The 18,946-nt window shown below is 44.8% G+C and overlaps 2 protein-coding genes across 2 annotated transcripts in view; both read left to right on the top strand.

The window, feature by feature from the left end:
• Positions 1-10,622, top strand: part of huwe1 (HECT, UBA and WWE domain containing E3 ubiquitin protein ligase 1) — an 82,924-nt gene extending 72,302 nt beyond the window's left edge. Inside the window, 21 exon segments of the mRNA XM_070448071.1 lie at positions 927-1,129; positions 1,403-1,620; positions 2,507-2,609; positions 3,345-3,494; positions 3,752-3,997; positions 4,286-4,403; positions 4,663-4,803; positions 5,017-5,115; positions 5,117-5,184; positions 5,187-5,237; positions 5,240-5,260; positions 5,263-5,299; positions 5,580-5,683; positions 6,246-6,335; positions 6,338-6,361; positions 6,694-6,756; positions 6,759-6,874; positions 8,307-8,325; positions 8,328-8,441; positions 8,444-8,495; positions 9,733-10,622. Of these exon segments, the coding sequence (XP_070304172.1) occupies positions 927-1,129; positions 1,403-1,620; positions 2,507-2,609; positions 3,345-3,494; positions 3,752-3,997; positions 4,286-4,403; positions 4,663-4,803; positions 5,017-5,115; positions 5,117-5,184; positions 5,187-5,237; positions 5,240-5,260; positions 5,263-5,299; positions 5,580-5,683; positions 6,246-6,335; positions 6,338-6,361; positions 6,694-6,756; positions 6,759-6,874; positions 8,307-8,325; positions 8,328-8,441; positions 8,444-8,495; positions 9,733-9,835 (2,140 nt within the window). The 3' untranslated portion in view covers positions 9,836-10,622.
• A 3,829-nt stretch (positions 10,623-14,451) lies between these two features.
• Positions 14,452-18,946, top strand: part of l1cama (L1 cell adhesion molecule, paralog a) — a 113,022-nt gene continuing 108,527 nt past the window's right edge. The window contains exon 1 of the mRNA XM_070447741.1: positions 14,452-14,640. The gene's annotated coding sequence lies outside the window, so the exon portion shown is untranslated. The remainder of the gene's footprint in view (positions 14,641-18,946) is intronic.

Raw genomic sequence — 18,946 nt, 5'->3', positions numbered from 1 at the left:
TTATTCAGGACCTAGATTAAGCCCCTTCCTAGTAGGGCCGGGGTGATACCAGTATCGTGTAAAGGAAACAAAACTTCTTAAGGAAAACAGCTCGAAAGTTCGAAACAAACATTGTCTTCCAGATTCACATTAATTTATTTTCCAAGCTATAGCACACACTATTTTACATAAAGCAGGTTTTAAAAGGATCAAAGAGTTTGGTCTGCTTCGTGTTTCAATTTTTGCCATGGAAAAAATATTGCAATACTGGTATCGTCCTGGTCCTAATTCCTAGACTAAAAATCACTTTAAATTTTAGTCCAGAGGTAGGCTTTTCAGTTAGGCCCAGTTTGCTAGACACAGATTAAACTAAGTGTCTTATTAACTCAAGTAGCTACATAGTAGGACAAGGAAGACTGTGAAGTGATTACTTGTAGAGGATTTCAGTAACTTGAGGCTAAATGCACAGTATTAATGACAGTATCCTGTTGGAGCAGCTTTTTAGAGGCGGCTTTGTGATTAGGTTGACATTTAGCTCTCATAAAGACACGGCTCTCTGGAGATTACAGTGTCATATTAATGGATAGTCATCACTGGTTCTCTCCTAGTGTCAACTTGACCTATTCAGGTTCAGTTAAATACAACACACACTTTCAGGTGGGAGAATAGAGACCCACACGGTGTTGAGAAATAGGAAAACCACAAAGCAAGGATTGAAACGGGAAGAATATCTTTATTTTAGTTTTACATGGTCATGATACTCAAAGTTAAGAAATGCAAGGCAGCAATTGTAACGTTTCGTTTACTCGACAATCTGTCTGTCTCGTCATTTAAGCCACAACTTTTGCCTTGTTGTCCGCCTGCCTGCCACTCTACCACTGGTCTGTTTCTGTATAATGACTGTACTTCGCCTTGTCGCCCATCCTCGCGTGCTGGCGGGGGCGCAGGTTCGACGGCTCGGAGAGCGTGGTGATCGTGGCAGCCCAGAAGCGTACGCTGGGCGGGCGGGAGCTGCAGCTGCCCTGCATGTCCTCCCTGACCTCCAAGACGTCCACCCAGAAGTTCTTCCTGCGGGTCCTGCAGGTCATCATCCAGCTCCGAGAGGACACACGCCGCGCCAACAAGAAGGCCAAGCAGACTGGACGACTAGGTAGGACAACCGTACACTACTACACACGCTCCCACATACACGCGGCAAAATCATTCATAGGAATGGCTGAGTCATCAGTCTGTTCATTTTAGAAATGAAGTGAAAAATTCAAAACATTACGATTAAGTAAAAAAACAAAAGACGTGACTGGTTGACAGCTTTCTCTGGCAAGGTTGTTGTTTTCCTGATTTAATCAGGAATGTCAGCTTTACTAGTCTAGATTTTCTCTGCTCTGGGTCAGTGTTTTGTAACTGGTCTCTCCTGTGTGTCCAGGCTCCACCAGTCTGGGCTCTGCCAGCAGTATCCAGGCGGCGGTACGTCAGCTTGAAGCCGAGGCTGATGCCATCATCCAGATGGTGAGAGAGGGGCAGCGGGCACGCCGCCTCCAGCAGGCACCCCCGCCTTCCGCCTCTGTCGCCGGATCCTCCGTGGCTGCCTCCCATGCACCCGCCGCTGCCCCCCCTGCCCCCAGCACGGCGAGCGCTGCAACGGTTAGCATGATGGGCCGCAACGCACGCACTGACCGACTACTGCTGCTTCTGAGCAAACATGACTACATGCCTATTGATCCACACAAGCACACATTTGTGTGCTATTGACTAAATGATGCATACTGACTACATGCGTATTCATTAGACCTGGGTTCAAATAGTACCAGATGGGTGTTTTTTGCACTTTAAGCATTGGTTCCATTCTATCAGGCACACTCCTTCAAGTGTAGCTAACGTATTTAAAAGAAAGAAAATACTGTTTTAACCAAGGTCTGATTTACATTCATACTCACCATACGCTCACACTATCGATTACATTTCCATATTGATCTTACTCCAAACATGGATACCGACACACTGCTACTGACACCATCGGTGCATTTGAAATCAGCCTACCGTACATCCAGCAATCTCACACCGACAACCTCCATACCGCTGACATGAAGAAAGCTGAAAACAGACTGAGATGGGAGATATGTGCTGCCAATGATCCACTGCATTCAGTATTGGAATGACCAGGCAGGCTAGAGCAGATGCTGAAATTATTTGGAAGGTTTCAAATAGTGTTTGAACCCAGCTCTGGAATGGAGGTGCTGCCTGCTTTCTCTACTGTATAATGTGATGAGGTCTGTATTGGCTAGCTGTCATGGCTTCATGCTTTTAGCCCCCCTCCCAGTCACCTCGCCTCCCAGTCACCCCCTCTCTGCAGATTTATGAGAATGTCATCATGCATCAGCATGGTACACTCATTTTTCCAGTAAACTGTCTGCCTTTCATATTGATCACATTTCTGTCTCTCTCTCTCGCTCTTCCCATCTGCCGAAATATTCCCCCTCTCTGCACCTACTTTTGTCATCCTACCCTCCCCCTACCATTCCTTCTCCAGTCGGAGGTAGGGTCAGTGTCGGAGCCCCAGGCAGCCCAGAGGGATGAGTCTCCCATGGATGTAGACCAGCCATCCCCTCTGGAGCAGGACCTTGCACCCCTGGGTAAGACTGCCGTTAAACTACCGCAACACTAATCACGTAAAGACTCAGTGCAGTCAAAATAGTTTTTCCTGTGTTTTGTATCAACGGCTGAAGAAACGAACACTGTAAAAGTGTGAAAACATTTGATCAGTGTTATTTCCTGATAGTTGCTGGTTGAAAATCTACACCAGATCTTCTGATCAGCAAACCTGCCGTTGATACAAAACACAGGAAAAACTATTTTGACTGCACTGAGTCTTTGCGTGATACTTTCGTCTTTCTATGGTGATGTCACCATGCGGTAAATTGGCCAATAACAAAAGGTTCTAGACCTTTCTGCCAATAACAGCTAGTTTTTCCCTCCCGCTCAGACCATTCCCAGACAGTCCTAGCGAAATTCTTGCTTGAGAAAGTTTTTATGCTAAAAAACAATTTTTTGCCCATTTGAATGGAAATGTATTACAGTAAGGTACTTAATGTCGATATAAAATGGCTGCATTGGGCCATTAACCACAACACATAGTGGGTGCGTTCCAGGACGTCTTCATTGCAGTCACACTGCACAGATTATCACGTCTCAGGACCCATGTTCATATGATAAACCATACATCGTCAGAGATGCACAACTGCTAAAAAAATAGGACCTGGAATGCAGCCAGAGCCAATCTAACTATAAGGTAAATACCATGGTATGGGTATAATTTGACATGGTTCAGTTAGTCTAACGTGTGCTTTGTATTTCCTTCTCTTATGCAGATGAAGAAGGCAACGGCCAATCTGAGACAGAGGAGCGTCTCCCAGACCTCCCCCTGCTAAGCGAGCAGCTTCTGTTAGACGAGCTGTGGGACATGCTCGGGGAGTGCCTGAAGGAACTGGAGGAGTCACATGATCAGCACGCCGTTCTGGGTATGTGTCAACTGTAGTAAACCTAAAACTGTGGCACTAAGTTTTACCACACCTTACTGGGTGCTATATGTTCCACCCCCTGAACCAATGTGCTTAAAGTATAAGAAGTAGTGGTATTGATTGTACACTCAGGCAATGAAACATTGGAAATGGGTTTTGTTAATAGCCACAAAATGTTAAAAATATGTGTGTTATTGGATGAGTTTGGGTACTTGAATTCAGCAGTCTACTCACCCCCCCTCCTCTCTCGCCCTCAGTTCTTCAGCCGGCGGTGGAGGCCTTCTTCCTGGTCCACGCCACAGAGAGGGAGAGCAAGCCCCCCGTCAGGGACACCAGGGAGAGCCAGTTGTCCCACATCAAAGATGAGCCTCCCCCCCTGTCCCCCGCGCCCCTCACCCCCGCCACCCCCTCTTCTCTGGACCCCTTCTTCTCCAGGGAACCCTCCTCCATGCACATTTCCTCCAACCTGCCTCCCGACACACAGAAGTTCCTCCGCTTTGCCGGTGAGTTTTGGGACTGGAGAGCAGCGATGGGAGGGTATAGCAGGGGGTGACTCATGTATTTCCCTTGCATCCGCTCTCCTTCCCGGACTCTCAAAATGTCAAAGGAAAGCTGATATTTTCCTCCAGTGATTTCCTTGCTTCCCCCTTGGTGACGAGGAGAGCGGACGTGAGGAGTCAAGGAAAATAATGTTGAGATTCAGCCTGGATCATTCAAGACCTAAAATGCGACTGACGTGTCCTTTCTTTCTCTCTCCCTTTGTCTCCCTCCCGCCTTCATTCCCTCTACAGAGACTCACCGCACCGTGCTTAACCAGATTCTGCGTCAGTCCACCACCCACCTGGCCGACGGACCCTTCGCTGTGCTGGTCGACTACATCCGTATCCTCGACTTTGACGTCAAGCGAAAGTAAGGAAGGCTTCTTTAGTGTTCATTAGGCACCTAATGGAAGACAATAGAATGAAACCGGGAGGGACATCCTGGACTTGTCCAATAAAAAAAAACTAAAATTTTGTCTTCCGTTGCAAAACTTTTTAATACGGTTGCTTGCCCTAATGAACACAACCCTGATCGCTCCAGGTCAAACACTGGTCCTTTAGGTGGAATGTGTGTCTCTCATGATAACATTGTAGGTTCTTTCTTTACTAATTTGACTCCCTCCCTCCAGGTACTTCCGTCAGGAGCTGGAGCGTCTGGACGAGGGTCTGAGGAAGGAGGACATGGCTGTCCACGTCAGGAGGGACCACGTGTTTGAAGACTCTTACAGAGAGCTGCACCGCAAAAGCCCCGAGGACATGAAGAACAGACTGTAAGGAACGGGGACTCTTATTTCCTGTGTCTCTTATGGTTTCTGTTTCTGTCTTTCTCTGTCTTTCTCTCCATCTGTCTATTTTTCCCCATGTCCCTCTCTTTCTCTCTCTGTCTGTTTCTCCCGATGAGAATGTACAGTCAGTGTATGGACCTACCCCTCCTGGGTCCCCCCTCTTCTCCTTTCATCCCTCATCCCTCCCCCACTTCCTAGGTACATAGTGTTTGAAGGGGAGGAGGGTCAGGATGCCGGAGGTCTGCTGAGAGAGTGGTACATGATCATCTCCAGGGAGATGTTAATGCCATGTACGCCCTGTTCGCACCTCGCCCGGCGACAGGGTCACCTACACCATTAACCCCTCGTCCCACTGCAACCCAAACCACCTAGCTACTTCAAGTTCGTAGGTCGCGTGGTGGCCAAGGCCGTCTACGACAACGACTGCTGGAGTGCTACTTCACAGCAGCTTCTACAGACACATCCTGGGCAAGAGTGTAAGGTAAGGGGCTGTGGACCACACTCTTACTACAAAGCAGCTTCTCACAGCAGTTCCTGGCAAGGAACGCTTGCGCCTTACCTCTCGGCTGCAGATACAATGACATGTACTCAGTGTAACCCTTCATCTGTGAACTATTGTTCAATTCAATACCACTTTTTTTTGTCCCACTAAGGGAAACGGTGTTCAGATCATTGAGATGTACTTGTACGTAGCAAGAGATGTTTGTTAATTTGTGGAGTGTTTCAGTAGTTAGTAGCTGCCGGGTGTATGTTGTCCTCAGGTACACAGACATGGAGAGTGAGGACTCCATTCTTCCAGGCCTTGTCTACCTGCTGGAGAATAATGTCTCCACTCTGGGCTATGAGCTGACGTTCAGCACTGAGGGAGTGTGGTTGTCCGCGTCTCGTGTCTCTTTTATACTAAAGGGACATTTCCAAAAAGTTCAACTTCACATTCATCATGTCGGCACTAACCTGACCCAATGTATGTGAAATGGAGCGTTTCTGTGTTTTGTATTAAAAATGTTTCCAAATGGCATCATCGGGTGTGCATCATGTGATTTCAACGATTATGAGTAGGCATTGCCAACTATAGGTTGAAAAAGTGCCATTGGAAAAAAAGTTTTTTTTAATAAAAAATAGAAACGCGCCATTTTCACATACGTTGGGTCGGGGTAGTGCCGGAGATGATGATGTGAAGTTGAACTTTTTGAAATGTCCCTTTAACTGAACTCAGAAAACTGCTAATTATGCGACTGAGTGCCTCAAGATAGTTATAAAATCAGATGCCAGCATGACTAAAAATGACATTGGATAAATGATGGTAAATAGTTACATTTATCTTTTGCTCTCGCCAGTGAACCCCTCATAGATTCTATTTAATCGGCTCTGCTGAACTCTCTCATCCTCTCTCGCTCCTCCCTCTTTCTCCCCCCCCCTCCTCCAGGTCCAGGAGTTTGGCGTGTGTGAGGTGCGGGACCTGAAGCCTAACGGAGGCAACATCATTGTCACCGAGGAGAACAAGAAGGAGTACGTCCACTAGTCTGTCAGATGAAGATGACTGGTGAGAACCGAGACAACACCAACACATAGAAACTGACACATTTATCAATCTAATGTACTTTAGAAAGCCCTTTTACATCAGCAGTCGTCAAAGTGCTTTACAGATACCAGCATTTAAAAGTACATTTGTGAGCATCCAGTCAAGCACCCAAATTAGTAATATACATATTTAATACATGGTATACATTTATTAGTTAGCCTTATAAATAGGCACATACGTTGTCAAATGTTGCACCAGCTGAAAGTCTTGTAGTGAAGTACTACTTGTGTGAAATGGTAGCTTTGTAAGTGTGTTAGTCTACATGGTCACTCCCTCTCTTCCTCCTCCTGTAGGTGCGATCCGTAAGCAGCTGTCAGCCTATCTGGAGGGTTTCTACGAGATCATTCCCAAGAGGCTGATTCCATCTTCACAGAGCAGGAGCTGGAGCTGCTCATATCTGGCCTGCCCACTATAGATTTAGACGACCTCAAGGCCAACACCGAGTACCACAAGTACCAGTCCAGCTCCATACAGGTAGAGACACACACCGAGTACCACAAGTACCAGTCCAGCTCCATACAGGTAGAGACACACACCGAGTACCACAGTACCAGTCCAGCTCCATACAGGTAGAGACAGACACTCTCTCTCACACACAAAGTACCACAAGTACCATCAGCTCCATACAGGTAGAGACACACACCTTCTCTCTCAGACACCGAGTACCACAAGTACCAGTCCAGCTCCATACAGGTAGAGACAGACACTCTCTCCACACCAGAGTACCAGTCCAGCTCACATACAGGTAGAGACAGACACTCCTCTCACACACAAAAGTACACAGTACCAGTCAGCTCCATACAGGTAGAGACACACACACTCTCTCACACGAGTACCACAAGTACCAGTCCTGCTCCATACAGGTAGAGACAACACACTCCTCCTCACACACCGAGTACCACCAGTCCAGCTCCATACAGGTAGAGACACACACTCTCTCTCTCTCACCACAAAGTACCACAAGTACCAGTCCAGCTCCATACAGGTAGAGACACACACTCTCTCTCTCACACACAAAGTCACAAAGTACCAGTCCAGCTCCATACAGGTAGAGACACACACTCTCTCTCACACCGAGTACCACAAGTACCAGTCCTGCTCCATACAGGTAGAGACACACACTCTCTCACAAACCGAGTCCCAGTCTGCTCCATACAGGTAGAGACCACACCTCTCTCACACACCGAGTACCACAAGTACCAGTCCTGCTCCATACAGGTAGAGACACACACTCTCTCACACACCGAGTACCAGTCCAGCCCATACAGGTAGAGACACACACTCTCTCACACACCGAGTACCACAATACCAGTCCAGCTCCATACAGGTAGAGACACACACTCACAACCGAGTACAGTCCAGCTCCATACAGGTAGAGACACACACTCTCTCACACACCGAGTACCAGTCCAGCTCCATACAGGTAGAGACACACACCTCTCACACACCGAGTACCACAAGTACCAGTCCAGCTCCATACAGGTAGAGACACACACTCTCTCAACACACCGAGTACCAGTCCAGCTCCATACAGGTAGAGACACACACTCTCACACACCGAGTACCAGTCCACTCCATACAGGTAGAGACACACACTCTCTCACACACCGAGTACCAGTCCAGCTCCATACAAGTGCATACAGAGACATATAGACACAAGGGTTGTATTCGTTAGAGCAAATGTTACATTTAGCAACAGAAAACTAAATCTTATTGGACAAGTTCCAGGTAGTCCCTCCCTTTGCAGTCTGTTTTCTGTAGTTTAGTGCTGGTGAATACAACCAGCACCAATGATGTCACACATACCAGATGGGTCTATTGGTTGTATTATATACTATGCATTAATATTGATTGTGTGCTACTGGTCTGTGTAGTGTTAGGTGTGACCGACCGTTTCTCACCTCAGATCCAGTGGTTCTGGCGGGCCGCCGTTCCTTCGACCAGGCGGACAGAGCCAAGTTCCTGCAGTTCGTGACGGGCACGTCCAAGTTTCCTCTGCAGGGCTTCGCAGCACTGGAGGGCATGAACGGAATACAGAAGTTCAGATCCACCGTGACGACCGCTCCACCGACCGCCTACCGTCAGCTCACACCTGGTAATGAAATATACACCCACACAGCTCACACCTGGTAATGAAATATACACCACACAGCTCACACCTGGTAAAAATATACACCCACACAGCTCACACCTGGTAATGAAATATACACCCACACAGCTCACACCTGGTAATGAAATATACACCCACACAGCTCACACCTGGTAATGAAATATACACCCACACAGCTCACACCTGGTAATGAAATATACACCCACACAGCTCACACCTGGTAATGAAATATACACCCACACAGCTCACACCTGGTAAAGAAATATACACCCACACAGCTCACACCTGGTAAGAAATATACACCCACACAGCTCACACCTGGTAATGAAATATACACCCACACAGCTCACACCTGGTAATGAATATACACCACACAGCTCACACCTGGTAATGAAATATACACCCACACAGCTCAACACTGGTAATGAAATATACACCACACAGCTCACACCTGGTAAAGAAATATACACCCACAACAGCTCACACCTGGTAAAGAAATATACACCACACAGCTCACACCTGGTAAAGAAATATACACCCACACAGCTCACACCTGGTAAAGAAATATACACCCACACAGCTCACACCTGGTAATGAAATATACACCCACACAGCTCACACCTGGTAATGAAATATACACCCACACAGCTCACACCTGGTAAAGAAATATACACCCACACAGCTCACACCTGGTAAAGAATATACACCCACACAGCTCACACCTGGTAATGAAATATACACCCACACAGCTACACCTGGTAAATGAAATATACACCACACAAGCTCACACCTGGTAAAGAAATATACCACGCACACCTGGTAAAGAAATGTACACCCACACAGCTCACACCTGGTAATGAAATATACACCCACACAGCTCACACCTGGTAAATAAATATACACCCACACAGCTCACACCTGGTGAATAAATAAATATACACCCACACAGCTCACACCTGGTAAATAAATGTACACCCACACAGCTCACACCTGGTAAATAACACAAGTGCACACACAATCTCAAAAAGTCCTTAGTCTAGGCTTCATGTCCTCCTCAAAATGGGAAGTAATGAAGTGCTCTTATGTTATCTTCCCCCTGATGTTTTGAGGTGAGGAGAGACACTGGAGATTCACCCCATGCATCCATGTATTGAATGAAAATATCCAATCTATTGTTGGTTAACGTTGATTCCTTCCTAACCTCTCCTTCTCTCCTATATAGCTTTAACCAGCTGGACCTCCCAGCCTACGAGAGCTACGAGAAACTGAGACACATGCTGCTGCTGGCCATTCAGGAATGCTCAGAGGGATTCGGACTGGCTTAGACCTACCCACACTGAGACTCTTAACATATAAACACGATTTACTTTGCCTACTCTGAAAGATTGAAACTGATGACACACAGACGCACCATCATTGACATTACTGGGTGACTTGTTGGAAAAATGGCCTCTAGACATACAACTGGTTCCTAATCCATATAAAGAAACAGACCGACCAGCAGCGTGGTATGATGGGCTGACTGACTGATATTACCTACTACACACAGAGCCTCATGTCAATAGACACACAGACCTGTACCTGGTATGTGTGAATCTCCCTCCCCTCCCACATTAAAAAGGCAGAAACCTGAGAGGGAGTGAATTCAGAGGATAAAAACATGGACTAATATAAAATACATTTTCTCTGTTTAGTTTGATTTCTCTGTACAAAAGGTTTGGGAGTTTATGTTTAATCTTTTTGTTCTTCTCTGGCTGTGTAAAAAGGAGAAGGTTGTGTGTGTGTCTGAACAGGATGGTTATAAAACCTTTGGGGGAAAATGTTGGTTGTTTCTTGTTTGCGAATTTGTGACCTCATAAGCCTTGAAGATGGGGGAAAATGTTTTTATGGGGAAAGAAGGAGAAAAAAGTTTTGAAGAAATGCACTTTTCAAAGTTGTGGCATTTTTAAGGAAGGATGGTCCAAAAAAAAAAAATGAAGAGAACAAGTGAAGAAAGCAGATGATAAAGAAATTAACCACAAAATCTAGAGTATTTTTGGCTATTAAATCGCTGACCCAGCCTTGAGCCTTTGAATCAGTGAAATAACTACATGAATAAATGCATAAAATTGAGTCCCATTTGTCTCTTTTAACATTGTTTTACCAATTCTTATATGTAACAACCGATCTCAGCCTTCATCTGAAACAAACTATAGCCAATCATACTATACCGTCATTATAAAGGTAGTTACTCTTCTATTAGTGTGTCATTGCACTGATGCAAATTGGAGACAATTGTTTCATTATGTGGAGTGTCTCTTTTCTGAAGATTGTTTGGCCATCCTTTGGATTGTGTTTTGAGATTTCCCTGGCAGATCAAATTGAACCAGTGATGGTGACCCTTTCCAAAGATCATGAATGTGTCGAGGTGTGGGACCAGTTGGAATCCATCCTCACAAGGCCACGGAAGTCAACACTCCACAAGCAGAGACAATCGCAATCTACACATTTTGTAACTGGTTCATTGGCATAAGAGGAAAAACGGTTATTTTGTGTTGTATCTTTATCATGCTCCTCAGTCCAGTCTTTGCTGTGGAAAGGAAAGAGTGGAGCAGCACAGACCAGGCAGCGGAAGAACAGCAGTGGGCTGACTTCGCCCGGAGCTGTCACCATCTCACATCAGCCCTTTCCTGGCCTGGTTCCAGATCTGTTTGTGCCTGTCAACCCAACTCCTTTGGGCATTGTCACACCGTGACGATGCCCAGAAAGCACAAACAGGTCTGGGACCAGGCTAGCTCTGTCCTGTTCAGACCAGCAGGTGCAACTAGATATGACAGAGTCCTCCAGCCACAGCTGTGTTGTCTTTACCCTTGGTCATTTCACACAGACAGTGACTATATGCCTGCAGTACTACTGATCTGCAGTCTGGGCCTCATCTCAGCGCCACACTCACTGCTGAGAGAACTGACAGGACCAAGAGTCTAGCCCATTCACTTGGACAGACCGGGTGACAGTGAGTGGAATTTTGATTGGGGCATTTTGTAAAATCGTTCTAATTCATTCACCCATGAAGGTATTGATTCGCAGCATCACTAGGATTCATCATGCGGTCCTCTGGAGTTGACAGGGACAACCACAAATGCAATCTCCAGTGTGGTGTCACATTTTGAGCTGGTTCCTAATGATTTTCCCATTGACTCGGTGATGAGATTGTGACGTCTTCCTCGTCAGCCCATGGTCAGAAGGACAAATGAAGAGGAGAGAGATTGGTCATGTGGTCTGAGGTGTCTGGTGGTCCGACAGAATGTAACCTGGTCCACAGGCAACTAGCACACAGCACATAAGTGTCTGGCGTGTGAGACTAGACCGACAGAATGAGAGACTAGACCGACAGAATGAGACGCTAGCCGTCTGGACCTGGAGGTGAACCTAGCTACAGGTGGCAAGGCTGTCAAGAATAACTACATCAAGCCAGGACAGGGATGGATGGGCCGCCTGCTAAATTGAAGAAGTTATCTCTTGAGTAGCCTAATTACACCATCCACCCCCATCTTTCTGAAGTGTGCACTTGTTCACCCAAGCACTCCCCTTCAAGGAATTGAAAGCATTGGACTGGTGACATATTGCAGATACTCAGTCTTTACCAATCCAATGAATGCACTCGCCCCTAAATCCTTGAGTGTACACTTTGGGGGGAACATTGTAATTGGGCTAATTCCTGGTATTCCTCTCACCCCACCTCCCTCTCCCATCTTCTTCCTACACCAAGGCACTGTCGTGTTGTCACATTTCTCTTCCTCTCTCCCGTTACCTGGCCTAGTGTGGAAAATTTCCCATAGTACTTTGTACGCTTCTAGGGAACCCCCCCCCCCCATACAGCCCATCATCCTCTGCTGGCTTGTTGGAGTCGGACCTGTGTGTGTCCCCACATGTCTGCCTGTGTGCTCTAAGCTTGCTCTGTCATGCATGGTGAATGAAATTAGACACTCAATCATGCAGTGATTTGATCCCCACACTAAGCCTGGGTTTTAGATTAGTTACCGTCACCCACCAACCGTGCTCTGGTATCCTCCTGGGCCAGCCACAATTTAGTACCGGGGTGCTGGCCACACACAAACACACACACAGGGTATTGGACCACATATGATTTAGACTAAGTGAAGGCATCGGCTACGGTGTGGTGGCAGCTTGGGGATTTAGTTTCACCAATTAAAGTAGAAAATAATTAGTCTCTTCATACTGGGATTGAGCTGGCAGAGGGAATATACCTTTTCCATTGCACTGTGCTGCCAGTTTCAGAATGTATTTTGTGTCATTGTGTTATGTTGATAACAATTGCAGTTATAGAGGTAACTGCCAAACTAAAGGAAACACTTGAGCAAAGGGATACAAAGTATATTGAAAGCAGGTACTTCCACACAGGTGTGGTTCCTGAGTTAATTAAACAATTAACATCCCAGCATGCTTAAAAATGTCCAGTTTCCTATTACTTTGGCTAACATGGCTAGAAGCAGAGAGCGCCGTAACTTTTAAAGAGGGATCTCAAAGGAGCATAGTGGATTTAAAGGGGAGTGTGTCTCAGTCACCAGATCTCAACCCAATTTATGGGAGATTCTGGAGTGAGACATGAGACAGCACTTTCAAGACACACTAGAATCTATGCCAAGGCCTGTTCTGGCGGCTTGTGGTGGTGTCAGCAGGCCATGCAGCTGAAACGCGTCAGATTTTTAAAACTTGTTTAAATTAAACATGACATACAAATAAAGGCATTTTATTTAATTATATGATTAATTATTTTAATTAATTATATGAAGAGTACCTTGGTCCTCCTTTCTTTTTGGATGACCAATTTACCCCTTTTACCAAAGAGCACCTGTCTACCAAAACCTAGTATTATGTACCTTATCAGCGCTTCCCTTCCTCCTCTTTTTTTGCCCTATTAAGACAGTTTATGTTGGTGTTTCCTTTATTCTGGCAGTTACCTGTACATTTCTTATGCCTAAATGTTATTGTCGCTATGGCAGATGAGTGAATGTGCCTTTTCTTTTGTCACACAATACTGACAGTCTACTAATGTGTTGTGGTAGTTTATTTCTTGTTTTTCTTACTATTTACAATACAGATACAGTATGTCTGGAAGAGTATTAGGGCAAAGTTAATAGAATAAATAGTGGTGGTATTTGGATTATTTGTTTTTCATGTATAGTACTTAAAAGTGGCAATATTTAGAGAATAAACAACCAAAATTGAGAATAAAGTCTGTTTAGAATTGTCGACATTTTGAGAATCAAGTCAATTATATACACGGGGAGCTGAACTTATTTAGGCTTGTCATAAAGAGGATGAATACTTATTGACTCAAGATATTAAAGCTTTTAATTTTCATGTTTGTCAATATGTATTGTGAGTAAAAAATAAATTTAATCCATTTTGAATTCAGGCTGTAACAAAACAAAATGTGAAATAAGTCAAGGGGTATGAATACTTTCTGAAGGCACCGTAAATATAGGCCTATTAGATCAATGATGATAGGTTATATAGGCAATAAAGAAACAATCACTGATCTGACGGGTTGGTAGCCTTGCGTAGAATCTCGTTTTACTATCCATCTACCAGTGATGTCTTCAAGGATGGGAGTATTCACATCCCTGAGTGAATACATGTTAAAGGTATTTGGACATTGACCATTTGTGTTGTTGTTTTAGCTCTGTACTACAGTACTTTGGATTTGAAGTGATGCAATGACTATGAGGTTAAAACATGCTGACCACACCGCTCGCATCACAAGCGTTGCAAAATAAGTGTACACATACATGTTATTCAATCATTGCACCCACCGTGCTCGCGCCCGTCAACGAGCTTGACCTGCTGCAAGTCCCGCCTCTCTCATCTCCTCATTGGTTTTTAGGAGCATATACCCATATGCCATCTCCTCGTTGGTTTTCGGGAGCATATACCCACGTGGGTAATTGAAAGATGAACTGAGGTCCACACTCCAGTCGGTAGTGCACCTTAAAATTGGTTGCCAAGCGCCATATAAAGTCCAAAAAACAAGAGTAAGCCTGAAGGAGGAGAGATTACTAGAAACGAACTCGGTTTACCCTATTATCTGTGGATGAAATGACGGAGTAGAGGACCTTGCGCATTTCAGGTAAAATAACAACCCAATGTTTATATCCCAGGACAAATTAGCTAGCAACAGCAAGCTAGCTAAATTGCCATAAATGTTTAATGCTGTTTGACCTGTCCCAAATTAATATAGTTGGTTCAGAGTTAATTTTGATATTTCAACCTGCATGTCCTGATTGCGTCTGGTGTGGGTGGACAAAATCAACATGCGTGCGGTCTGGTCAGCGGGTAGCATGTAACCTTCACCCCTGCATGAGTTCTTTCATGCGCTTGATGTCGGAATTCTCTCACTGTTCCAAAATGTGATTTGTTAAGCAACAGAACAGTTACCAGCGCAGACCTCAACCCAAGGCGCGCTGCCTGCTAATTATCTATAGGCTGTTTCAACTCGTCAATTTCTAATTATTTTCTAACAAGTTGTATTTTCTAACAGTTTGAATTGAGGCCTGTTCCGCCTCCTCGTTAATTCACATAAGAAGTAGCCCATTTTCACTGTTGCGGACAATTTATGTATGAGGCTTTACTGGTTGTAGACAATTTATTTATGAGGCTTTACTGATCGGGACAAACTTCTCTCTTCAAGAGAGCCCAAGCACTTTCCTTAGTGTTTCCCCAGATCAAGTATGAGGACATTGCACGTCTCTAGTCAGAACAGGCCTTGCACAAACATTTTCACGACACACCCGCATTGCCTTCATGGTTGTTTTCCGTACAAATTGGACTTCGACAATGTGTGCATTCCTATCAAAATATGTGGATATTTTCTGTATATCGTGCTGTCCTTTCTGCTGTAGCACACCGTATGTATGGTTTATAATGTATTTACTGTTTTATTCACGTTTTCAAGTACTTGTCACAAATCATGCATTCAGATTCTTGCATAGATTGTAATGGACACGTGTGTAAAATGTTTTTTTGAATGTTGAACTGATGATGAGCTAAGCTATTTGTGTGGCGCCATGTATGTTGACATCATACAATGCATTCTGGTTGTCATGTAAGCTCTGTCAGACAAAATATTGTAACAACCCTGGGTTTATAAGCGCAGATCTCGACTATGCCGCTCGAACATGCTTTTGGGGCACAGCCAACAGCACGCTGGACTTTGGGCTAGAAGGTTGAGGGTTCGAGACCTGCTCCCTGCTTGTTTCATTACATTGGTGTCAGAAGTGATCGGACCTTGCATCTACGAACGTGCGTGTGCTTGGCCAGTGAACGCGTTCCTATAAGACGTTGAGCCGCAAGCTAGCGCGAGGACGCGCTCTTTGAAAGGAGGGAGTAGTGTAAGGACCCTGGGTTTATAAGCGCAAATATCGACTCTGCCACTCGAGCATGCTTTTGGGGCACAGCCGATAGTGCGCTGGACTTCGGGCTAGTAGGTTGAGGGTTTGAGACCTGCTCCCTACCTGTTTCATTACAATATGTTATAGCAAAGGATAGTTAACTCGACTGATTTATGGTGCTTTCAAGACAACGGTGAACTCAGAAAAATATTAGGTAACATCATGACTTCAATGATCTTCAGGTCGGAAAGTCGGCGCTCTAGAAAGAGGCCTGAGTTGGAATACCGAGTTGGATGACCGCTCAAAACTATTTTTTTTCTTTCAGAGCTCGTTTTTCCCCTAGTTCCCAGTTGTCTTGAACGCGGCATCAGATTGTAATTTTGCTACCTCAGGGTTACCAGTGTAACAGATGTTAATCGTACTCTCCTTGCATTGTGTTTTGTAAAAAATAAATCACCCCAGCCTGTGGTCCCAGTTGAGCATTATTTACTATCTGTTGTTAAATAGGAAACAGCACGTTAGTTGTGCAGGGCTTAATGATGTTGATGGCTGTCGATGGTAAAATATGTAGCATGAAAACAACTGTGTTAGCAGAGGGCTTATGTGAGCATTACATCGGTACATGCTAGCTAACACACGTATATACAGCAATCATACACCAAAGCACATCCCAGAAAGCTCCTCATTCACTAACAGGTATCATATACCCACACATGTATAACTCAGCAATGTACAGCAAACTTGTACACATTTTAAAATAGAAAACAATATTCAGAACGTGACCTAACCTTTGCATCACATTTTCATACTGGGGAGACTTGACGTTCGATCTCCCCCTATCTGCAAGCGGGGCCAATAACAACATGCCTTATTGCCATCGGATTTAAACCAACCAGTAAGAATGCTTGAACAATAAATACACCTTTCTTTAGAGGCAAGTGGAAACATAACCAACCCTGTTACACCAGCTCAGACCCCCCTTTCAGAACATCTACTGCTTTCTCTGCCAGGCAGGAGACCGCTTCCTGCTATAGATGAGCAACCCAGAACTGTTTTTTACTCAAAAAAAGCATCTTGCATCAATCGGTGTATTCCAGTTCAGAATAAAAATGATTACTTGTATTTTAACATCAACAGCCCCCCCATCTTCATATGTACTTTTAGTATTTAGATAGCTAAGGTTAACTAGCTATTAGCTGTGTACAAGGGGATTGATTGAAAAAGCAACTCACATCGACTACTAAGAGAGTACTCCCTTATTTCTGCTTATCATCACCTGTTTATAAAATGCCTTGCTAGTTGACTTTTCCACTGTCGAAGAAGCACTGTTTCCTGAAGCATTCTGCCCTGTTCTGAAAGAATTCCCTGGGTTTACCAAAATGCCGTGGATGTTTGGTTAGGACCTTTCGTTTTAATTTGTTCATTTTGAGAGACTCAATACTAAGCACTTCCCTGCACAAAACCGATTTTGGCGCTCCTCGTTATTTCTCAAAGTTGATTAATTAAACCAATGGAGAGAAACTCATCGCTGTATTTGCGTTTCGTGACAATTGAGCTCAGTCAGAACTTGAGTCCATTCGATGGCAAGTAGGGATGACAATCCAGTGTCTGAACGACAGCACTGCAGCGTGTGGGTCACGGAGTGATCATCGAGAACTGCCGAAAAAAGTTTCGGTAAACCGTGAAGCACACGGGCATCTTCCACCCACTCGCGCAGCTGCCAAACTGAGCAGAGTCACTGCGGAAACAGAGTGCAATTCCAGTAATTAATGAAATAATTATACATTTACTCTGACACGTCGCGACCCATACTCTAAGAAAGGCTTGCCTAGGATACTCAATATAGTGGGCCGCTATAGGTTTATAATGCCCTGCAAAATAAAAATAGCGGTGTTATAGCAAATTTTAGAGAGCAGCTTTACATGACACATACAGACGTAGCCGCCGGTCTCCAGGATCCCAATATGATTCGTTTCATTGGGTGTGCTCACCTAGGCTAGTCGTTAGAAGGATAGTTGCTATAAGGGGGACATACTACTGTTCGTAAAGCATCATGGATAAGGTCGCTAATATTTGCAATTATGCGGCAGAACGTTGTAGCGAATACGGAGGGCAGACTGGCAGGGACTCAACCCCAGAGCTCTTCGCAGTCAGTGGCTGAGGCGGCGGACAGTGCCAAGAGTGGTTTGTGCTCATAACTCACCATGGCCGTTAGAGTATATGCCTCCATATAGTCTGAAGTTCCCAGGTAGAAATGTAGCGTGTGTGCCTGTGCAGTGACGCCTGTTGAGTTATTAGACCATTCGATTGATGGCCATTTGTTTGTTTTGTCCTACTTTTATTCTCGAAATAACATTTGAAATATTGCTACTTTAATCTCGAAGTATTACTATTCGCCCCCCCTCCCCAAATTATCCAAGTACCACCACCCATCACTCTTTAGTTATTTGTTCTCTTCACTTGGCCCTAATACTCTTCCGTAGATATGGGGTAAATAGTAGGCTTCCTATTGACATGCGCTGCACTGTGTTAATGTTTCCAGTAGGTGGTGATCATTGGATTGGGGCTGACCTGACTGAAAATGTTTTGGAACCCCTGACCTACTGTAGATCATGATGTTAAACTGAGGGAAGGATTGGATTTCACAATTTCAGTGTGGTTGGTTTCTAGCAGTGTTGTGGTCAATTTCAGTTAAATTCCTCGAATGCTTTTCAAATTGGAATTTAGTTTACTTTCTGAATTGACTGGAGTTGAAAACCCTGGTTTCTAACCAAGTCACTCAATCTTCCTGTGTATTCTGAACAATTGTGTGTTCTGTGTTCTTCCATGTTTCAACAAGGGTTGAGGAATTGGAATATATTATTGTCTTATAAGTATTGACAGCCCAGTAATTACTGAAGATAGACAAATCTGAAAGCATTTTAATATCTCATTCAATAATAGGCTACTACAGAGTGTAAAGCCGCCTACAACTGTCTTCTCTCTTGGTGGTTTTTGAACAATACAGATGAAGGGGGGAGGAAATGACTGTTATAGAGCAGCTCA

Source organism: Salvelinus sp. IW2-2015, linkage group LG17 (genome assembly GCF_002910315.2).
Source record: "Salvelinus sp. IW2-2015 linkage group LG17, ASM291031v2, whole genome shotgun sequence".
NCBI classification, from domain to species: domain Eukaryota; kingdom Metazoa; phylum Chordata; class Actinopteri; order Salmoniformes; family Salmonidae; genus Salvelinus; species Salvelinus sp. IW2-2015.
This window is presented reverse-complemented; position numbering and strand designations above follow the sequence as displayed.